At 36.8% G+C, this 22,606-nt stretch overlaps 1 protein-coding gene across 1 annotated transcript in view; it reads left to right on the plus strand.

Annotated features, from left to right (window-relative positions):
• Window positions 1–22,606, plus strand: part of LOC129253373 (elongation of very long chain fatty acids protein 7) — a 93,069-nt gene that overhangs the window by 14,832 nt on the left and 55,631 nt on the right. Inside the window, exons 2-3 of the mRNA XM_054891729.1 lie at window positions 4,233–4,423; window positions 8,802–8,882. Coding sequence (XP_054747704.1) covers window positions 4,233–4,423; window positions 8,802–8,882 — 272 coding nt within the window. The remainder of the gene's footprint in view (window positions 1–4,232; window positions 4,424–8,801; window positions 8,883–22,606) is intronic.

The following is a 22,606-nucleotide window of genomic DNA, read 5'->3' on the forward strand; positions in this document are numbered from 1 at the left end:
AATTTTTTTTACCCTCAAATAATTTTCTTAAAATTTCTTAAAATTTTTAAAAATAAATTTATTTAATTTTTTTGAAAAATGTCTTCAAATTTAAAAATATTTTTGAATTGTTTATATAAAATTTTCTCTGGAACAGAATTACTTGATAAAAGAAAATTTTTTGTAGCAACTTTTTTCTGATTTTCATCCTCAAGCTCAAAATTTTTTTTGAATTATTAAGAATAAGAAAATTATTTGAGAAAAAGAAATTTGCGATTTTCTTTTATTATATTTGGGGTCTATTATGATTATATAAATACTATTTATGATTATAAAAATTTTCGGCGAAAATCACCACTTCTGGAATAATTGGAAAATTATTTCAGTTTTATACCAGCTAATGCACTAAGTGATAGTATACTTCAAAATCTCTAGATCAATTTTGGATAGGTGAAAAAATAAATGAAAGCTCAGGAAAAAAATGAAAATTTCAAAAATATTTTTTATAAATTTCTTTTTCTCAAATACAGTAGAAACTTCAAGGCATGGATATTTCCAGCTATATGACCTGAGCGGGACCTGAACACAGGCACAGAAGTATAAATCTTATAATGAGGATGATGGAACGCCACTGTGAAGTAGTTGGAAAGCGGTTCCAGGGTTGGCGACAGTTCCAAAATACGCCTCTGTCTCGGCGAAAACTTCCTCGTTTGAACTAAATTTTTCCCCGCGAGCCACAAGAACAAGTCGCAGTTGCTGGTGCGTTATCGTGATGAAACATCACCTTCTTCTTCGCCTAATGCACCTTTTTCTCCTTCAATTTTTTGCGAAAGCGGTCCAATAACTCACTGTAGTATTGTCCAGTGAGCGTTCTTCCTTTTGCTAAAATATCTATGAGGATCAAGCCATTCGTATCCCAAAAAATCGTATTAAATTACTCAAAACACTGCTTCGAAGTTAATAGCCGCATCCACTCGTTGTCCACAGTGAGCAATCGCGGCACCCATCGGGCCGACAATTTTTTCATCGCCAACTTATCATGTAAAATATTAATTGCCGTTCCAATCGATACCCCTATGACCTTTGTTACTACGCGCACTTTCGTTCGTCGATCAGCTAGAACCATGCCGTGCACTTTTTGAATGATTCTCTCGGTAACCACGCTTGCCGGGCGTCCTGGTCGCTCCTCGTCACAAAGTAATGTTCGCCCTCGTTTAAGTTCGTTGCACCAATACCTAACTATGGTCGCAGATGGCGAAGCGTCTCGCATTTTTTCTCATCCAAAAACGAAAAGCGAATTACTGAACGGTACTGCTTTTTCCATTTTAGCGAGAAAATCAAGAAACACGTCTTACTCGAATAGCTGACAAATCCAAACTGGCCAATCAATGAGTCTGAAATTTATTTTGCCGTCATTTGATAGATGGCAGCACACGATGCTAATACCAACTTCCCTCAGGAACGCCCTCTGTTATCAAACACGGGTGCTTATTGAATTGCCCACGTGCATAATTTTTTCAGGGTTTTTTAGAGTATTTTCTCAATGTTTAGAAGCTTGGCAACACATTTAAAGTCAAAAAAGGAAAATTATACAGTTGCGGACAAAACTCTTCGTACGACCCCTTTTTTCTTAATTTCTCCCAATCTAAAGCATTTAAAAGAAATGTAATGATGGAGTTTTGTTTTAAGTCTAATTATGTAGAAAAAAAAAATTATTTTCAGTATTTACTTTAAAAGTTATTCACGAAAAGCCAAAAAGAGGCACTGACAAAAGTGTACATACGAAATTAGAAATTAGAATTATCTAGGAAAACTGATTAAATTGGTGGAAATTAATATTTTGTTGGGCCACCACCAGCATCGATGCTGCTTGCAAACGTCTGGGCATTGAAGCTGCTCAATTTACAAGCTCTTCCACCGAGATATTCTGCCATTCCTCCAGCAACTTCTCTTTGAGGACTGGAGCACTAGTATTAGAGTGCCCTCGAATCTTTTGCCCCGAAATTTCCCAAACATGCTCAATAATGTTTAAGTGCGGTCTTTGTAGAGGTGAATATATTTAGTTGCCGTGGAGCAGAATACAGCAGCCAGTCCTTGACCATCTGCGCAATATGCTTCGGTCCATTATCCTGCTGGAACATCCAGCTCGAGTCTAGGTCTAGTTTTTCCACGGATGGCATCAGGTTTTGTTCCAAAACGGTGTTATATTGAAAGCGATCCATATTTCTTGGAATGAAAACGTGGTTTCCAACTCCTGTGGCTGCAACTGCTCCCCAAACCATGACATTGCCACCACCATGCTTTACAATCGGAATCAGATTCCTGGGATCCATGGCAGTGTTTGGTTTTCTCCAAACTTTGACTTTGCCGTCATATCCAGATATGTTGTACTTGAACTCATCAGTGAATAAAACTAGTTTTCCAAAATTCTATTCCTTTATTAAGGAGCTTTTTTCAAAGCTCCACACGAAGCTTTCGGGTTTTCTCGCTTGTAAGGGGCTTCCTGCGAGGAGTTCTGCAGTTGTAACCTTCAGTATTAAGGGGACCTCTCGGCTACCTCCTGGGTCAAATCAGTAGCATGTATTTTCGGATTGGCGGCCGCCGTAGCCGAATGGGTTGGTGCGTGATTCACAGAGAGAACGTAGGTTCGAATCTCGGTGAAACAATAAACTTAAAAGAAAAAGAAAAACATTTTTCTAATAGCGGTCGCCCGTCGACAGGCAATGGCAAACCTCCGAGTGTATTTCTGCCATGAAAAAACTCCTCATAAAAATATCTGCCGTTTGGAGTCGGCTTGAAACTGTAGGTCCCTCAATTTGTGGAACAACATCAAGACGCGCACACCACAAATAGGAGGAGGAGCTCGGCCAAACACCCAAAAAGGGTGTAAGCGCCAATTATATGTATATATATTTTTTCGGATTCTGATCCACTGCTTTGCGAATAAAGGATCCATCTTTCCGGTTGAGCTTCTTGAGCCGCTCACTACTAGCTATTTCAACTATTTTCTGTACTCAACAACTAATTTTCTCAAATCAGTAGAGATTTCTTTGCGGAGCGACATTTTTCCCATTGTACACTTTTTCAAAAGCCAGAATGCCATAAATTTTAAATTTAAAGGGTGAGCCCGGAATTATATGGAGAATTCTTTTTAATAAAAGAAAGTATTTATCTCATATTTTAAAAGTTTGCCTTGCATTTTAGTAGTTTACCGCATATTTTACTCAAAAATATTATATTACTAAATTTTTTGAAAACTCGACAGTGTCTTATACTCGTTAAGAAAACTGTCTCAATCACGCATGCTTTTGTATGACGTAAAGGCCACTAGACCAAAGGCCGTGTATTCAATTTCAACTTTTCAGAAATGAATCCCAGAAAATATGAACTTGCAGTCGCGCTTGAAGTTTGATTGGCTGTTTCGATGTGCAAGCTTTGTAGGGAAATTGTGCCATGAAAATGATGAATGATGAAAAGGTATGAATCATTAGCCTTTCCTCTCTTCGCAGAAGAAAAGCAAAAACTATGCACCTCAAATAGGAGCAGCAATTCTACCTAAGCACAAAAAGGTTGTTTACTGCAGTATTTTGTTATTTCTACCATCTGAACTGTTGTGAAATCATTCATATATGCATGTATTTGTCATAACAACAACAAATTCGTTGCATCAATTATAAAACCAAACAGGTTCTCTCTTTTGATACGTAAATGTGACAAAAACATATTAAAGATCAAAACGGTAAATTTTGGTGTCACCAACCTCTACTGTCGGCAATAGCATTTTGACATTGCTGCTGCTAAATATGATTCGGAAATTATTTGCTTATAGCCGCTTTTGTTTTCTCATAAGTCACATGTTCGCATTCTGCAATATTATTTTCCTATTTTGTGCCTTATGGCTTTTGGAATAGCTACTCAAAACTACCCACTCGAAAGTGAATCTAAATAAACTAGATTTGCCAAATAATATTGGTGTATAACCACATATTTTTTGCACTTCCTGTTTCTTAGAAAAATTACCAAAATGGTTGAGTGAAAAAAAAAATTTGTGAAAAAAACTAAAACTTATTTGTCACTTCTCAGCTGCCTGTTATAATGAATGTATGAAATTTGGCTTGGTTTATGTTTCCTGCAAAATGCGTACATGGAAAGATTTTTATTTACATATAAATAAATTTGTCTTTTGTTTATGAAATAAATAATTAATTTTTATTAGAAAAATACATTAAAGTTTGCGCTTTCTGCATTTCCAGATCCCCGTGCCACACGTTTCCCACTCATGGAGCATCCCCTTTACACATTCGGTTTGGTTGCCATCTACCTCTCTTGGGTCCTTGGGATTGGCCCAATGTTTATGCGCGATAGAAAACCCTTCCAGCTGCGACGCACTTTAGTCATCTACAACGCTTTCCAGGTGGCGTTAAGCGGATACATGTTTTACGAGGTAAGTTTGTTGCTGCGTGTATTAAGGGAAAGAAGACAAATACACCAAATTGAGTGAAACTGATTTTATTGTGAGCTTGAATAAACATAACCGTTACTTTTAATAGGCTTGCGAAATAAAGATAAATACAGTGCCGGACACTGAAATTTGGGCACTCAAAAATCCGCACAATTTATTGGTTTGGGAATCAGCTCGTAGCGTTTTTACCGAAGACCTTTATTTAAACAAAAAACAAAAATTATATCAATAAGGTAATCAATTATATACTCGCCTTTGCTGTTTACAACCTCTGCCCACCACTCGCCCAATTTGTTAATGTCGTTACACCAAAAATCGCTTGGTCTGGTGCCAAAGAAGTTGTTGAGCCAGTTTTTAAGGGCCTCTTTGCTATCAAAGGTAACGCTCTTCTTATATTTTGGCAGGGAGCTGAAAAGATGGTAATCGGTCCGTGCAAGATCCGGAGAATACGGCGGATGTAGAAGAACCTCCCATTCGAGCTCTTGGAGTGCAACTTTGACATGCAACATGGGAGTTGGCGTTGTCATGAAGAAGTAGGGTTCGACCATGCGGGTTTGCTCTTTTCAGTCAAATAGCCCCTCATTCACGCGGTGTAGTTGGGCAATGAAGAGCTCCTTGTTGACCGTGGCATGCATTTTCCAGTGCACCATGGCCCCCGCAGTTCTACCAAACACATATCATGGAGCTTCTTTGAATGAAGATCCGCCTTGACTCTCGCCTTTGGCGTATCTTCTGCAGCCACCCACTCCTTTCTTTGCTTCATATTGATGTATAGGCACCATTTCTCATTTCCCGGGACGATTCGGTACAAAAAACGCTGTTTAAGACAGCGTGTTTCTCGATAGCAGGTGAGATGCTGAGAAGCAATTTGAAAGCGGCTTTCTTTGTTTTGTTCGTTGAGCTCGTGAGGCATCTAGGCTCGAAAGTTTTCTGTACATCCCATTGGATGAAGGTGATTGAGAATTGCTTTAGGATCGCACTCATATTTTCGAAAAAACTCATGACTTGTTTGGCGACTGTTCTCATTCAAAAGTGATATGAGACGTTCTTTATCGAATTCAGAAGCCTTGCGCTATGAGACCTGTCATCGACGTCAAAGTCAAACCATTTCCGTGATGTAGACTCGCTTATGACACCTTCTCCATACACGTGCCAAATGTCCCGGGCTGCTTCGACAGCTTTTTCACCTCGATGAAAAGCAAAGAAGAGCAGATGTCGGAAAACTTAATTTTTGTCTACTGGGTATTCCATTTCTAAACCTCAAAACTAATAAAAAAATTAAATAACTCAATAATACAATTAGCATAGTTTTGTAGAGTAGAAAGAGTTCTATCGCATGAACTCTGTGGGCAAAAAGTAAGATGAATTTGGTTGTAAAATGAAAAATCTCTATTTATTCTTGTAAATCAATTCCATCCCCTTCAAAATAATCCCCTCTCGATGAAATACACTTATGCCAACGATTTTTCCAATCCCTAAAACATGCCAAATAATCCATTTCAGGTGTAGACATCAGCACCTTCTTCGATTCAGCTTTTATCTCCTCAATCGACTCGAAACGCGTTCCCCGGAGTGGTCTCTTGAGTTTTGGGAATAGCCAGAAGTCACACGGAGCCAAATCAGGCGAATACGGTGGTTGCGGAACGATATGCGTGGAATTTTTGGCGAAATGGTTACGAAGAACGAGTGCAGTGTGAGACGGTGCATTATCGTGATGCAAAAACCAAGAGTTGTTGGCCCATAATTCTGGTCTCTTTAGACGAATTGCTTTACGTAAACGAGGCATAACGCTCAAATAATATTCCTTATTAACAGTTTCTCCAGGTGGAACGAATTCATAGTGCACCACACCACGAAAATCGAAAAAAACTGTCATCATGACTTTTATTTTTGAACGACTTTGACGTGCTCTTTTCGGTCTGGCCTCGCCTTTAGCACGATATTTGCTTGATTGGTTGGTTGTTTCAGGGTCGTAAGCATAAATCCAAGTCTCATCTCCCGTAATGATGCATTTGAGCTTGTCCTGATAGTCTGAAAGCATTGTTTCACACACATCAACGCTACGACTTTTTTCCAATAAATTGAGAGTTTTCGGTACCAAACGAGATGTGACTATTCGTAGGCCAAAATGGTCTTTCAAAATGGTTTTCACAGATCCTTCTGATATTCCGATCATATCAGTAAGGTCTTTAACAGTCAACCGACGATTTTTGAGCACTAACTCCTTCACTTTATTGACGTGTTGGTCATCTGTTGTCGTCGTTGGTCGTCCGGAGCGCTCCAAGTCATCAATACGTTCTCGACCCTCTTTGAAGTCTTTGTGCCACGTATAAACATTTTTCTGCGACATGGTCGAATCACCAAATGTCTTCTGCAACATGATAAATGTTTCCGCAGCCGAAATTTCATTCCGCAAACAAAATTTGATTTCACTTCTCTGCTCAATCAAATCAGACATTGTAAAAATCGAAAAATGCGCTCTTGGTCGTTTGGTAAACACAAGCGTAAATATATTACTGATAAGGACATTCACATGAAAGTTGGTCCAGATGTTATTAACAGTGCTGCCAGCTCATGAAAAAAATAACTAGAGCGAAATTTTAATCCCGCGAAGTTGACAAATAAATTCACCTTACTTTTTGCCCACAGTATTTACCCTTTGCCAAACAGCAAACAAATCGTTGTAAAATAAAAGAAAGTATAGAAACGCTATGAGCTTATTCCGCAACCCAGTTGAATGCTGAGGGAATTCTCGTGAGTCAACTTGAAAGAAATTTGGTGAAAAGAAAATTGACGACATAGGCAGATTCATAGTCAAATCAAGATAGTTCGAGTAATAAAAAGTAGTGGTTCTACAAGTGGTGTATCAAAAAATGGCATCTTTTATGCAAATCAGCTCTGGGCTGTGTCACTCAGACAACATCTCTACCACCACCATAGCCGTGTAGATCCATTGTAGTAATTTTAGGGTAAATCTCCAACTTTTCGCTGCAATCGATTTGCACATCATGAATACTCCAAAGGACTTTCTTGCCATCAAGTTTTCAATTTTTCCGACAACTACATCATCAGTCACTCTGTAAGACTCTTCTGAAATGGTTGAAGTACCATCCTGGTTCCCCCAAGTAGCACTAAATCGCTGTTTCAATACCATTTTGAGACCTCCAACGGACAAATTTCTACAGCCAACCAGAGTTGCTGGTGTAATAGAGAAGACTGATGGGATTTAGGTTGGAGCATTGCCTCTTGCCGTCGAAGAAAGGAGCACCCAGTGATCTTAACCCGCACCATGACGTCATCAGAGCCAAGTTTGACTATTGGAAAAAAAGTTAATACCTCCGTCGCTCGCATGTTCCCTAAGCATTTTGCATGCCTGCTTGATGGCAAAGACTTCCGCCTGAAAAACACTAACAGTTAAGGGGGGAGCCTACTTTAGAGGCTTCAAAAAATCGTTTTTTTTTTTGTTTTTTGCTTAAATGTCTTCCCAAACTATCCAAGAATGTGTCAAAATTTCAGAAGCAAATTCCAAATATTTTTGGAGTTATAGAAGAAATTGTGAGCAAGCGTCGAGCAGGTATACGAGCGGCAGGATCGCTCGAAGTGCGATTTCTCGGTTTTTTATTTTTGCGATTTTTCCTAATTGGCGGGAAAGATAGGGAAAAAGTTAAAGGTCCTATCGAAACGAGATAGCATTTATTGTATTTGGAATTAAATTCTCTTCTAGTTGGACCTAAAAAACCTTAAGAAAATTATGACTAACTAACTTTTTAAACAAACTAAAGTGAATTTGTTTTTCCAAAAAAATTAATTTTTTTTTTAATTTTCGAAAAATTGTTGAATTTCTCACTTTTTGTTTAATTTTCTCGGTTTAACTAGAAGCTATACTATACCAAAATAAAAACTTTTTGGGTTTTCGGTTTCAGATGAAAATTGCGACCTGCATCTTTCCCACCGCACGACACATGCACACTCGAGGCGCCTCGGCAATATACTTGTACCAGGCACAATATGGCATATATTTTAATGAAAAATTTTGAGAAGACTGTTGAAATATATAACAATAAAACCAGAAAGTTTCGTTTCAATCGAATATTTCTTTCCTTCCCAAAAAAATCCACGAAAAAATCGATTTTTTGAAGCCTCTAATATAGAGAATATATAAATTGACTGATTTAGAGAAACCCCTGCTCGGACTCCCAATTCTATCTAAGAGTCTTCTTCTATGCTTTGTTACAAAACTTAATATAAGCACTTAAAAAACTTAAACAAAAAAATGTTTAACAAACCAAAAATAATTTTTATTTTCTTTCCTCTTTTTTTTAATGCTAAAAATTAATAATATTATTTTAACTAATTGCAGCACCTGATGGCCGGTTGGCTGAAGAACTACAATTTGAAATGCGAGCCAGTGGATTATTCAGATGGGCCAATGTCAAAACGAGTAAGTTAAACAAATCTACCTGCACTGATTAACGATAGAAAGACGAGAGTTTGACAAAAGCATATCTTAGCTGTAGAAAATTTTAATAAAAATCAGTTAAGCAACAGGCACAATTGGCTACCAGATTTTATTAGCAATGGGGACATACCCAACCAGCCACGCGACCAGATTTTTGTAGACGTGCAGCCGGACATGGTCCGGACAGTACGGAGAACACTGACTTTATTAAACAGCAACTCACCGCTGCAATTGCTTATACTTTCTACAGAAAGCGTGATTCAACCACAGTCGAAAATGCTCAATATTTCAGACCGAAGTCGTAAAACCACTTTTCATCTTCTTTATACTGCAAAAGTAAAAGGCTAGACAAGACGATTAGCTCACTTTTGTTTTTGTCGCTTACTTTCAAGGTTAATAGGTGTATTAGCCATATGTCATACGATACCTGCACAAACAAGTGACAAAACGATGCGAGGTAGGAGTGCAAAGAAATGAGCGACGGTGTCTGCTCCAAAGTGAGTAACCCGATATGAGGCACTCAAATAAATTAGTATTTAACATAACACGACCAATAACATCTAAAGCATTCATTTTTAGTATTTGTCGCAAATGTTGATGCTTTCATTGCTTTAATTGAATTGAAGTAATCTCTTAAAGTTTGGTTGTCTTCTTTTTGCCCCATGCCATTTTTTGTGTATTTTAATTTAAATTTTTAATTTCTGCTTTTTGTTTTTTTTTGTTTTTTGGAATAAACGAGTATTTACGCGCTTCCAGTTCAAGCGATTACAAGCATATTTTTATCTTTATTTATTACATTTGCATTAAAATATAAGCTGCCTTTTCTCTACCCATTGTCTTTTCGAAAATCTAAGTATTTGTGTTTAATTGACGTTCGATTTTTGAATTGTCACTAAACCTGTTGCTAAGCCATTGTGTCCATGTGATTGAACGAGAGAATTTATTGCGAGAAATTTTATTACCACATTATCAATTAATTATTTTCAAAAAATATTTTATAAACTTAGTAAATTCTACGAGAATTCTTTCATTTCAAAAATCCTTTACATAAATCATAATAAAATATTTTATACATGTTAAAGAGTGAAGTGGGTGGTTCAAGTGCATGTAAGTAGTTTTTTTGAACTGCTGAGAGAGTTCAGTTATCTATTTACTCTTCTTGATGGCTCTGAAGAGAATGCGGCATAGCAGAATTTGCTGTAATCCCTCTTCTTCTGAGTAGGAGTATATTTTCAGTATCTATTGTACGGGTATCAGATTATCAGGTAGTGTTCGCAGTGCTAAGCCAAGGAGTTCACGTCTCATTACTGCTGAGATATCTCAGTTATCTATTTACTCAGCTTGATGGCTGTGAAGAGAATGCGACGTAGCAGGCTTTGCCGTAATTCCTATTATTTTGAGTATACCGGCAGTGTCTGTTATACAACTATCTGCTTGATAACAGAGTTCTCAGTGTTAAGCCAAAGAATTGTACAGTTTACCTCTGTATGAGATTCATGAGCTTTAGTTGACTATCCCAAACCACTTTTGCTTGAGCTATTGTGTGTTCATATGGATGAATATGCAGATTTGGTAAAATCGATTTCACTTCATATTTTTCTGAACATTGGTTTATTTGTAGGCTTGATTGTAACAAGAAATATATACATAAACTGAAAAAATTAATAACTTCGAAATTTATTCAATTAAAAAACTCAAAAATTTTGAAATTTATATTCAATGCTCAACTTTTAAACTTTTTAAAACTCTTTAAAAATAAACTTTAAACAATTTTTTTAGAACAAAATATATCTTTGTAAAAAACTCTTTTTATGGAAAATACTTTATAGAAAAAAAAAATTATGGAAAATAAATTATGAAAATATTTTTTAATGGAAAATAAGGTATGGAAAAAAATTGTTTTTTATGGAAAATAAATTATGAAAAACACTATTTTTCTTTTTTATGGAAAATAAGTTATGGGCAAAAATTTTTTTAGTACAAAATATACCTTTAAAAAAAGCTTGAAGCAACTTAATATGCCTATGAATAAGTTCGTGCGGTTTTTTTTCGAAATTTGAAACTTTATTGACGTAAAATGGTTACAAATTTAATATTCAAAGTATTGTCCATCGCTTGCTACTACTTTTTCCCATCTTTCTGGCAATTCACGGATTCCCTTTGTGAAAAATTCGGTCGGTTTTGCCGCAATCCACGAATCGATCCATTTTTTGACTTCATCGTAATTACGGAAGTGCTGGTCAGCCAGGCCATGTTGCATCGATCGGAAGAGATAGTAATCGGATGGCGCAAGGTCTGGACTATACGGCGGGTGGGGTAGGACATCCCATTTGAGCGTTTCTAAGTATGTTTTGACCACTTGTGCAACATGTGGCCGAGCATTGTCATCTTGCAAAATAACTTTGTCGTGTCTATCGGCGTATTGCGGCCGTTTTTCTCGCAGTGCTCGGCTCAAACGCATCAATTGTCGTCGGTAGACATCCCCCGTAATCGTTTCATTCGGTTTCAGTAGCTCATAATACACAACACCCAGCTGGTCCCACCAGATACACAGCATAACCTTCAGGCCATGAATATTCTGCGCCGACGTCGATGTTGAAGCATGGCCAGGGTATCCATACGTTGCCCGACGTTTTGGATTGTCGTAATGGACCCACTTTTCATCGCCAGTCACAATTCGATGCAAAAAACCCTTTCTTTTGTGCCGTTGAAGCAGTTGTTCGCATGCCATAAAACGGCGTTCAACGTCTCTTGGCTGCAATTCATACGGCACCCAATGGCCTACCTTTCGGATCATTCCCATGGCTTTTAAACGTTTGGAAATGGTTGATTGATCAACTCCCAAAGTTTTTGCAACCTCTTCTTGCGTTTGAGCCGGATCTTGATCGAGCAATTCCTCCAATTCGGTATCCATGAACTTTGGCGGCGCACCCTCGCGTTCTTCGTCTTCCAAGCCAAAATCACCACTTTTAAAGCGTGCAAACCACTTCTGGCACGTTCGCTCAGCTAGAGTATGCTCACCATAAACTTCCACCAAGATACGATTTCTTTCGGCTGCTTTTTTCTTCATATTAAAATAATGAAGAAGAATTCCCCGCAAAAACACATTATTTGGCACGAAATTCGACATTTTCAAGTGTGGTAAAAATATTGTTGTTTACGCTTCAAATAAAAAACTTATACTGACGTTTGTGCCTTACGACAGTAGCTCTCCAATGAATGTTTGGAAATGTGGATCGATGGAATAATAATCAAGTTACGCCATCTGTTGTAAAACCGCAAGGAACTTATTCATAGTCCTATTATTTGAAACTTATGCTTATGCAACTTATGAAAAAAAATTATGCAAAAAAAAATTTTTATGAAAATTAAATTATGTAAAAAAAGTTTTTTTAGTTTAAAATATGTATATCGTTAATGAATAAACATTTTTATGGCTTTTAAATTATGGAAAAAAAATGTTTTTAAATTAAAATATATCTTTTATCATAATTTAATTTCCATAAAAATTTTGTTTTGCATAATTTTTTTTTCAATAAGGTTTTTTTCTTTAAAGATATATTTTAAACTCAAAATTTTTTTTCCCATAATTAATTTTCCATAAAATTTTTCTTTGCCATTATTTTAACTAATTTAAACTAAAAAACTTTTTTCATGGGAAATAAATTGTGAAAAAAAAATTGTTTGTGGAAAATAAATTATGAAAAAATATTTGTTTAGTATAAGATGTACCTTAAAAAAAACTTTAATAACTTGTTTTATTATAGAATATGCCTTTCTAAAAAAACTTTTTTTTATGGAAAATAAAGAATGCAAAGAAAATTATGCAAAAAAATTTGTATGGAAATTAAATTATGAAAAAAAGTGTTTTAGTTTAAAATATATCTTTAAAGAATAAAGTTTGTTTCATAATTTAATTTCCATAAAAATTTTTGTTTGCATAATTTTTGTTTTCAATAAAGCTTTTTCTTTAAAGATATATTTTAAACTAAAAAAGCTTTTTTTCCGTAATTTAATTTCCATAAAAATTTTTTTGCCAGTTTTTAGTATAAAATACATCTTTAAAAAAAACCCCAAAAATCTTTTTTGTGGAAAATAAATTATTGAAAAAAAGATTTTATTACAGAAATATAATTATAGAAAAAAATATTTATTGTCATTGTTAATAGCTGAGACATATGTTAAACAAGCAAAAAAATATTTTTTCTCAATTCAGGTTAGATATTCCAAAAGTTTTAAAATGACTACAGGAACACCGCCTTCATGACTTACATAAATGTATAATAAATGTGTGTGTATCTCAAACCCCACTATTTTAATGAATTTAATGCAATCGGAATCATAGTAACCTCCAAAATAGCAAAAATTGTATCTGCCAAGCACAATGAAAACAATCAATTTCTACAAAGTGAGCCGAAAAATTGATTGCTGCAAGCAGAAAAATGGGCAGATTTTTGTCAAAAAGGGAAATTGAAATGGAATTTGAATTTAAAAATTGCGAATATGAATTAAAAAAAAACCATCAACATCAAGTTTCGCGCCAATCTTAAAGGTTTTTAAAATATTGTCCGCCATTTTGAGTTTCTTAAATATGCCTTCAGTTTCATAGCCAGCAACCTCGAAAACCCCTGTGACGAATTTTAAGGCAATTAGATGGATTTTTTAAATTTTGTCCGCCATTTGGAATTCTTAAAATCTAACTTCAAATTCGCAACTAGCGACCTCGAAAATTCCCGAATAAAGAGTTTTAAGCCGATTCGTAAGATTTTTGAACTACTATCAGCGACCTCGAAAACCTACAAGTACTAAGTTGCAAGTCGATCCGATAAGATTTCGAATTTTGGTCACTTTTAAAGTTCGCTGTGGTGAAACTTTAGCCACCACCAAAATCCCTAAACAAGGCTAAGATAGCCGAGGCTGCGTATTTTTTTTTCCTTGCTCACTCCACTCGGGAACATAGGGCCGCGACAAGACCCTTCCATAGTACACGGTTCTGGGCTGCTGTTTTTGCGTCGTCCGATGTGATGTCTAGCAGTCTTCTTTAGCCAAGTATTATCTTAAAACTTTGTTACGCATTTTTCTCTTTTCCTTCAGATTTAGTTCTCTCTAACTATTTCCTACTTCTAGTTAAGAAGAAATGTCTCATATTGTTAAATGAAAAGGTTATCGAAGAATAAAATAACCTCGAGAAATTGTAATTTAATCTTTGATGACCTTGTCATGGTTTTCTCTCTCTCTCTCTCTCTTTCTCTCTCTTAGCTTCACAGTCAGTGATTAATCAAAGCTTCATCAACAATCCTCCTCCAATTCAGTCTCTCTTTTGCCTCATTTCACCAATTACGATCGTTCATGAATGAATGAACTGAAAATTGTTTGACATGTAGAATATTTCTTGCTCGAGTCATCAGCGACTTATTGGCCCGCCCTTTTGCCCTCCATTCTACTATAGTAAACTTCAAATAATTTGTAATTAATTTCATATTTTGACAATGACACAATCGACGCAAATTAATGGCAAAATAATTGTATGCGACGGACTGTCTACCAGCTACACCCAGGCTATGATCGTTCACAACAATTGCGATTTTCAAATGTTCAATTGTTCTTTCTTCACATTTGTTGTTGGTGCATACAATGTAGTTCTATAATATTAATGCACTATACATCTACAGTCATTTTCGTCAAGATTTTGATACGCATCGCTGATCGCGCGCCAAAATTTCAGTCGAGCATTAAGCGTCTGCGTATTTGCTCACACACACACACACATTTGCATAGATACCTCTGCACACATATATACATATGTATATACATGTATACATAGATTTAATAGACAAAATTGGTGTGCGATTACTTTTGATTGCGATTGCAAATACTTGGCTACATTCATTCTGTGCTTGAGTTGGTTCTGTGTTTGCGTATGCTTGCGCAGCACTTGAGCATGCCGGCGTTTGCTTGCCATTTCTAGCTAATGCAACGCTAGCACTCTGCAATTTTCAACGCATATCGCCGTCTTTCCCAACAGCCGACAGCAATCGCTTCCTTCGGGTCACTGATTGCAACAAGAAAGATTGCTAATCAAATTAAATACTAATACGGCGACTTGTTGAGCGACACTGTCTCCCTCTGTCTCGCTTTTCAACTTCTTTTTCAACTGCTACTTCTAGTTGTACTTCTTAGTGGTTGCACGACTGTAAATGCTCAACTTCCACTTCCAGCTGCAGTATTTGCATTGATCAGTTTCTCTGCCACTTACTGCTTTATTTTGAATTTGTTTACACCAAAAGCAACAATGTGCAAAAGTGTATTCGTACGCGTACATACAAATGTATTGATATACAGCAAGTTTCCTCACACCTTCATTGGTTGATGGTGAATTACTTGTACAATCATTTCAAGTAGTTGCCGACTTGACGAGCACGTTTCCTTCATGCTTCACGCTGTCAAATGCGGTAATAATCGTTAGCCAGCGCTTGCTATCCGTACTTGCTGCTATTCATTACGTACATTTTTGTTGTTTTGCGCTATTACATATATTTGTGCCTTCTGTTTATATTATTATTGTACTTAGTTCTCGTTTCCATGCTGTAATCTCAATCGCAATTGCTTGGAAAATAAAAAAAAAAACAAGAAACAAGAAAATGGAGAAGCAAGGAAACCTACAAAGTATAAAAATCTAATAAAATCTAAGTTTGTATGGAAATAAACGACAACAGTAGCTATAAATTAAAGGTAATAATAGCAAATACATGCAGCGTATCAAGGTCGTTTCCATTACCTTCCACTGCTACTTCTGCTACCGCTGCTTCTGGCACCAATACACACACACACTCGCCTTGCTTTTGTTCGATTTGCAAGTATTCTCGTTATTGGCATCGCTCATACGCCCGGTAGGCAAAAACATGAACTGCAACTACTACATACTTATATACATATGTATATACTTCAAAGTAGTAGTTAGCGAAATGTGTATGTGTTTGCTTCTCTTTATTCTTATTAGCGTTTGTTGATTCATTTATTTCTTTTTTTTTTGCTCTTTTTTATTTAATTAGTGTATTGTGCATTATTGAGCGTCCATCAACAGCCCGCCTACCCTCATTGTAGGTACCTACTCGTGTGTATGTATGTATGGTCTGAATATTATTGCGTGAAATTCTCTGCTGCGTGAAGCAGGGACGCAGTATACGCTGTTGTAGTTCATGTTTATTGAATGAATGTTTATAAATTTTTTTGTACACAATTTTGTTGATCGACTAGCATAGAAACATAATACAGGCGGGTCTTTCAATTAATTTGTTTTACACTTATCAGAGGGGCGCAGGAAGAAGATTCACATATTCGAATACGAGTTGTTTTAAATATGATATAATTTTACTTTTAATTAGTTTTCGCAATGCGTTTATATTTATTTTAAGGAGTGTTCGACCAAAGTAGAGCTACTTTAAACTTTTTTTGTCTTACTTCGACAACTGAACAACGTACAAAGAGAGTTGCACATACGTTACATATACTCTAAATTTGAGAAACCCAAATCTATGCGCTACACTCCTGCAACAATTCATTCATTTGGCATTTTAAACCTCTCATATAAAACTCCGCTATATGAACTGGACAACAACAACTCAGCATGTGAACAAAAGAGCGAGCGTGCCCCTCACCACACTGCAATGCAGAGCGAGACATGTCCTGCAACAACTCATTCATTTGGCATGTTAAACCTCTCACATAAAACTCCGCTATATAAACTGAACAACACCAACTCAGCATCTGAAGAAAAAGCGAGAGTGCATCTCACCACACTGCAATGAGGAGAGCGCCATATTTGCTTTTGTAGTTCATTGCACTCATAGCGTGAAAGAAAGCATTGATTTGAAACACAGTTGCTTCCAAAGTCAATCGCATTGAATACAACAATAAATTTACATGTGAAGAGTGCAACAACTTAAAAACATAACCTTTGCTATTAGAAGAAGCAGAGTTTACTTTAATTAAAAATTGTTTTCTGCCTGTTTAATAAAAATACAATTACGTTAAGAAGTATCATATAAAACATATATATAAATATATTTATACAATCTATAAGCATATGCCCATTCCTCTTTAAATAAAAATATGCTCATTCTTTTATTGCTTTTGTCAATATATGGGTAACGGTATTCTTAGCCAATAAATTAAAATCAGAAATATTAGCAAATACGCCCAAAGCATGTTTTTCCTACGCACTCAAGCAATGCTAAAACAATGAAATGAATACTGGGAAAAACCAATACGCAACGCACAGAATTTACGCACTTTAGTGCGCTTTAAAAGAGCGCCAATAAATATTTACACTGCAACAATGAAATACAAACATTTGCGTTCATTTGTGTGTAAATTCGTTCTACCTGGTCGAGGACACTGAGCTCTACTTACTAGACGTTGCGAAAATTCGCGCTTTCAGCTGTAAAACAACTAAGCGAAAATGGAATTTCCGGAGTAGGTATTTCCACACCTCCAATTACAGAGTTGTTAAATGTAACATTGAAAATTTACCGATACAAAATTTAACATTAATAAAATTAAAATAAATAATTAAAAATAAAATAATAAAAATTAATTGCAACTAACTGGGTACTTAAATTGTATGTATATAAATGCATAATATTGACGGATTTAATATGAAATGGGAGTACAAATTTCTACATTTATTAATGAATCTATAAGTTTATGGTTTGCTTTGAGAAACAATTCTTAACGTGTAACAGGCGTATACCTATGAAATGAGACTTTTTTTCAATTTCAAACGTTTATTAACAAAAAATGGTTACAAATTTAATCTTCAAAATAATAGCCATCGCTAGCGACACATTTTTCCCATCTCTCAGGCAATTTGTAGATGCCGCGCCAAAAATATTGGCCCTCTTTGGCCGCAAACCAATCATCGAGCCATTTTTTGGCTTCTTCGTGAGAATTGAAACACTGCTCGGAAAGTGCGTGGCCCATCGATGCAAACAAATGATAATCGGAAGGCGCCAAGTCTGGTGAGTAAGACGCATGCAACAGCGATTCCCAATCGTACGTCTCCACCAATTCCCGGGGCGCTCTTGTTCGATGTGGCGGTGCATTGTCATCAAGAAAAATTACTTTGTGACGCCGATCGGCATATTCTGGGCGTTTTCGGTGTATAGCGCTGTTCAAATCGGTCAATTGTCGTTGGTAGCGTGCACCGTCAACTGTTTCACCTGGTTTTAATAGCTCGTCCCAAATCATACCACGCTGATCCCAGAAAACACACAGCATTACCTTGGGCCGAAGCGATTTGGTTTGGCCGTTGTTTTTGGCTTGTGGCCGGGCGGACCATACGATCGTTTACGCTTGGGATTGGAGAAATACACCCATTTTTCATCACCCGTAACGATTCGATGCAAAAAAAAGACTTCCTTTTGAACCGGAAGAGCAGCATTTCACAAGTGGTTTTTCGGTTCTCTTGCTGCCTTTCAGTCAGTTCATGTGGCACCCATCTTCCGACCTTTAAAATCATGCCCATGTCTTTCAAACGTTTGGTCACTTTGGTTTTTTTGGTCACTCCCAAGTGCTCTGCCATCATTTCTTGCGTTTGACCATCATCTTCATCCAACAATGCTTGCAATTCGGCGTCCTCGAACTTTTTCGGTGGCCGGCCACGGTCGTCGTTCTCCACGCTAAAATCACCACTTCGGAATTTTTCAAACCACCTGAAGCACTGCGCTCTACTTAGAGCATGTCCACCATAAGCATGTCTCTATAAGCATTTGATGAGCTTGAGAAGCGTTTTTCTTCAATTGATAACAGAAAATCAACGATGTCCGCAAATCGTAGTTTGAGACACGAAATTCGACATTTTTAAAAGCGACAAAAATGCATTGTTGTATGAAACGTAACAAACAATGAACTGAATATTGTTTACAGATGACAGACGAAAAAAACAGGACATTTGGGAAGGTTTAAAAATACTCCTAGCGACATCTATGGACTAATAGCTGAAAGTCTCACTTCATAGGTATATACCTGGTAAATGTAGAAAAACAGCTCAGAAAACAAAATATTAAAAGTAAATGCTCGATAGTACCCACATCTACATGATGTTTACAATAAAGTTTTCTTTATCTATTGGTTTTTTTGATACACACCGGACATTAAATATTTGAATTTTTTTGCCCAAGACATTGTAAAATTGCATAAAATAAAAAAAAAGTGTGTTTCTTACTTTTATTTTGAATTCTTGCTCACCAAATATTTCTCCAACCGTTGGAGGTTTTGCAAACTTTTTGTTTATGCCTAATTATTCGTTTAGTGGTTTACCAGCAGGGCCATCGACACGCACCGCAGAAACTCATAAAAACACAAAGCAAAAAATACATGCAAATTTCTTATGATTTTCAGCTCAGCGCATGTCAAGCAACAACCGAGTTTTTTGAGTCTCTCTTGCTTTGAATTGCTCCAAAAAATAACGCAACTGCCAACTATGGGTATTTTTTATGTAGCAAAGCTGTAAAACATATTTAAAATATAAAATAAAATTATGTATAATTATGTATGTCCAAAGGGGCGATGCTGATATGCAAATATAGTATTAAAACTTTTGATTTTTCATTTTTTTTTCGGCGAAAGAGTTGCGTATAAATATCTGTTATGGTGAAAAATATGTGAATATTTATGATTTGACGCATTTATGCGATGCAAGGTCGCTCGCCAAATTAGTATGTTGAAAAGAAAGAAAGATCCAGACTAAAATTACAGAATTCGTATAAAAATAGGCATTCAAAGCAATTATTTTTTTTTTTTGTTGGTTTTTTATACTTCAATCTAGCTTTTGGATAAGCGGCAGAAAGCTATAGATATTTAAACAAATAAATAACTAATATATATGTATAAAAATAAATACTTGGAAAGTTAAACTGAAAGTAAAAGCAATGGAAATTTATTCAATAACTCTTGAAAAATGTGCAAGGAAACTAATACCGTTTTTCCATAATCAGGACATCCTCCGCAAATGAGCCCTATTCGGCACTTTTTGTGAAACAAGACATCCCCCAAATATAATCCCCGGTTAAAATAATGCGACAAAAAGAATTTGTTAAAAAATGCTGTTGATTTACTAAGTATAAATAATAACATGCCTAGTTTTCCTAATATTCATATTGCAGAGAAACTCATATTGAAACAAAATATTCTGAGAAATTAATTGTTTACCTCTACAGTTCGTTTCAAATTAATTCTTGGAATTTATCTTAACAACACAACATAAGGCTGCAGTCTACATTGAGCGACATTGCACGTATACAACGTTCTTTCATTTCAGTCTTCTAAGGCAATGTTTAAGATGGAAACGTGCACTTAGGTTAGGCTAGGTTGAAGCGGTAGTCCTGTTTGACACACTCAGGCTCATAGCCCATTGTAATGCCGCGTGGGGAGCTTTCTCTATTTCTCCTAAAACCAGTGTGTGCTTTTCAAAAATTTTAGAATACCTCTTATTTCTGCGGAACTGAGATCTTCCAATTCGTTAAAAAATTTTCTGCCTAGAATAGCAAATCTCCGTCTGGATAGAGCAGGACAATGGCACAGAAGGTGTAAGATTTCCTCTTCCTCATTAAGACAACTTCTACAGAAGTCATGTGCTTGCACACCCATCCTTTGGGCGTGCCTACCTATTAGACAATGTCCCGTTATGACTGAAATCAGTGTGCTAATGCTGTGTTTATTTTGGCTTAGCAAAGATTCTGTGCGTTTAGCATTGAGAGTCGGCCACAGTTGACGGGCGATTTTGCAGGTGGCTTCATTACGCCATCTTTCGTTTGCTTTCCTTCAGATTTCTTCAAGGATAAGTAGCTTACATGCTTGTAAGGGTATGCCTATGTCATTATCTATGTACTCATCAGTCAACTTATTGCGACTCTCACTAGTTCCTTACCCCCAATGTCGCGATGGCCAGGAACCCATATCATCCTTAGGCGAAATGACTCAGCCATCTCGTTAAGAGATGTGCGGCATTTTATGGCTACCTTGGAGGTTGTCGACTGTTTTGTGACGCATTTTATCGCCGCCTAGCTGTCAGTGAAAATGTAGATGTTATTTCCGGACAACGCATCACACTGAACCAGTATTGCGGCATTCGTTATTGCCATCAGTTCGGCCTGAAAGACACTACAGTAGTCGGATAGCCGAAAACTGAAGGAGATCCTCAGATGCTGGTCTCACATCGTCCCGTTACCACTCTTCCCTTGAGGGTAGGAGGGTCGTAAACGATGTAACGGCAAGTATAGGCGGAAGTGCATAGTCCACCAGTCCGGGAAGCCCTAAAAGTGCCAGCCAGAATTTTACCGTGACCGTAGCTCTTATTTGACCACTTACTTAGAGTGTTCAGTCTTATTGCCATGCTACGCGCGATATATATTGCCTGCAGATCTACCGGCAGGAAGTTTAATGTCGCATATAATGCTTTCGATGGTGTGGTTGACATCGCGCCAGTTATGAGAACAGATGCTAGTCTCTGAACCTTGACAAGTTTTTTGATGCTCACCCCCTTCTCAAGGACATTCCACCATATTACAATATCATAGTAGAGAATAGGCCTAACCACTGCTGTGTACAGCCAGTGCATCATTCTGGGTTCCAATCCCCATTTCATTCCAATTAGCCTTCCGCAGGAGTACAACGCCATCATAGATTTGCGTACTCTATCTGCGACTATGAGCCCCCAATTTAGCTTCCTATCCAGTACAAGTCCCAGATATTTCGCCTTCTCTGTTTCTCTAAGTGATTTCCTCCTAGGAGTATGTGTTTAAGAGCAGGTCTTTTATGTTTTCTGCTAAATAGTATCAGATCCGGTTTTTCCGGATTTACTTCAAGTCCTCGACTTTTACACCAAAGTGGTAGTCTGTTGAGGGATCTTTCTTGAAGATCGCATAGTGTTGGAAGGTGTTTCCACGAGATTGCTATAACAATATCATCGGCATATGAGATTATTTTCCCTCCCATACTTGATGGCATCGATTTTTCGAAATACCAACTCTCCAAAATTATTGCTATGGATGAGACCGCGGTATTCCTAGGCCAAGGAGCTCAAACGACAGTTCACCATAAAGCTTCTTCGTCGATTTACGTTCCTTCTTCTGGTTACGATAGTGCACGTGCGCGATTCATCTAGATTGCAAGAAAGTATCGCCATTTTCAATCACTTAAGGTAAAAAGGACTAGATTCAACGTGTTTCAGGAATGTATGTCATTGAAAGTGAAAAAGTCTGGTGCACCCAAGCAGTTATAAGAAAGTAGTTTGATTTTATGCTGCCACCACTGTTGAGGGGTCAGAATAGAGTTTTACTAGTTCGGGATTCAGCTAGTTCTCACCGCGCTAAAGACATGAAAAACTTTCTTGCTGAGAGGAAGATTGATCAAATAATAATTCCGGCAGGAATGACTGGTTACCTCCAGACACTTGAAATTGCAATAAACAAGTCATTCAAGGATCATTTGCGGATGGAAATCAATGAATATATTGAAAACAGAATGGTAAGAAATCATCGAGGTAATTTTATAAAACCAGGCTTACAAGAAGTTGTGAATTGGGTAAAAAAAATCGTTAAAAGAATAATTCTTGCCTAAGTAGCCTGTTCGTTGTGCATTGGAAAAATCATTATCAGTTAGGCTACTTAGGCTACTTAGGCCAGAACAGGCTACTTAGGCAAGAA

The sequence above is a fragment of the Anastrepha obliqua genome, chromosome 1, assembly GCF_027943255.1.
Source record: "Anastrepha obliqua isolate idAnaObli1 chromosome 1, idAnaObli1_1.0, whole genome shotgun sequence".
Taxonomy (NCBI): Eukaryota; Metazoa; Arthropoda; class Insecta; order Diptera; family Tephritidae; genus Anastrepha; species Anastrepha obliqua.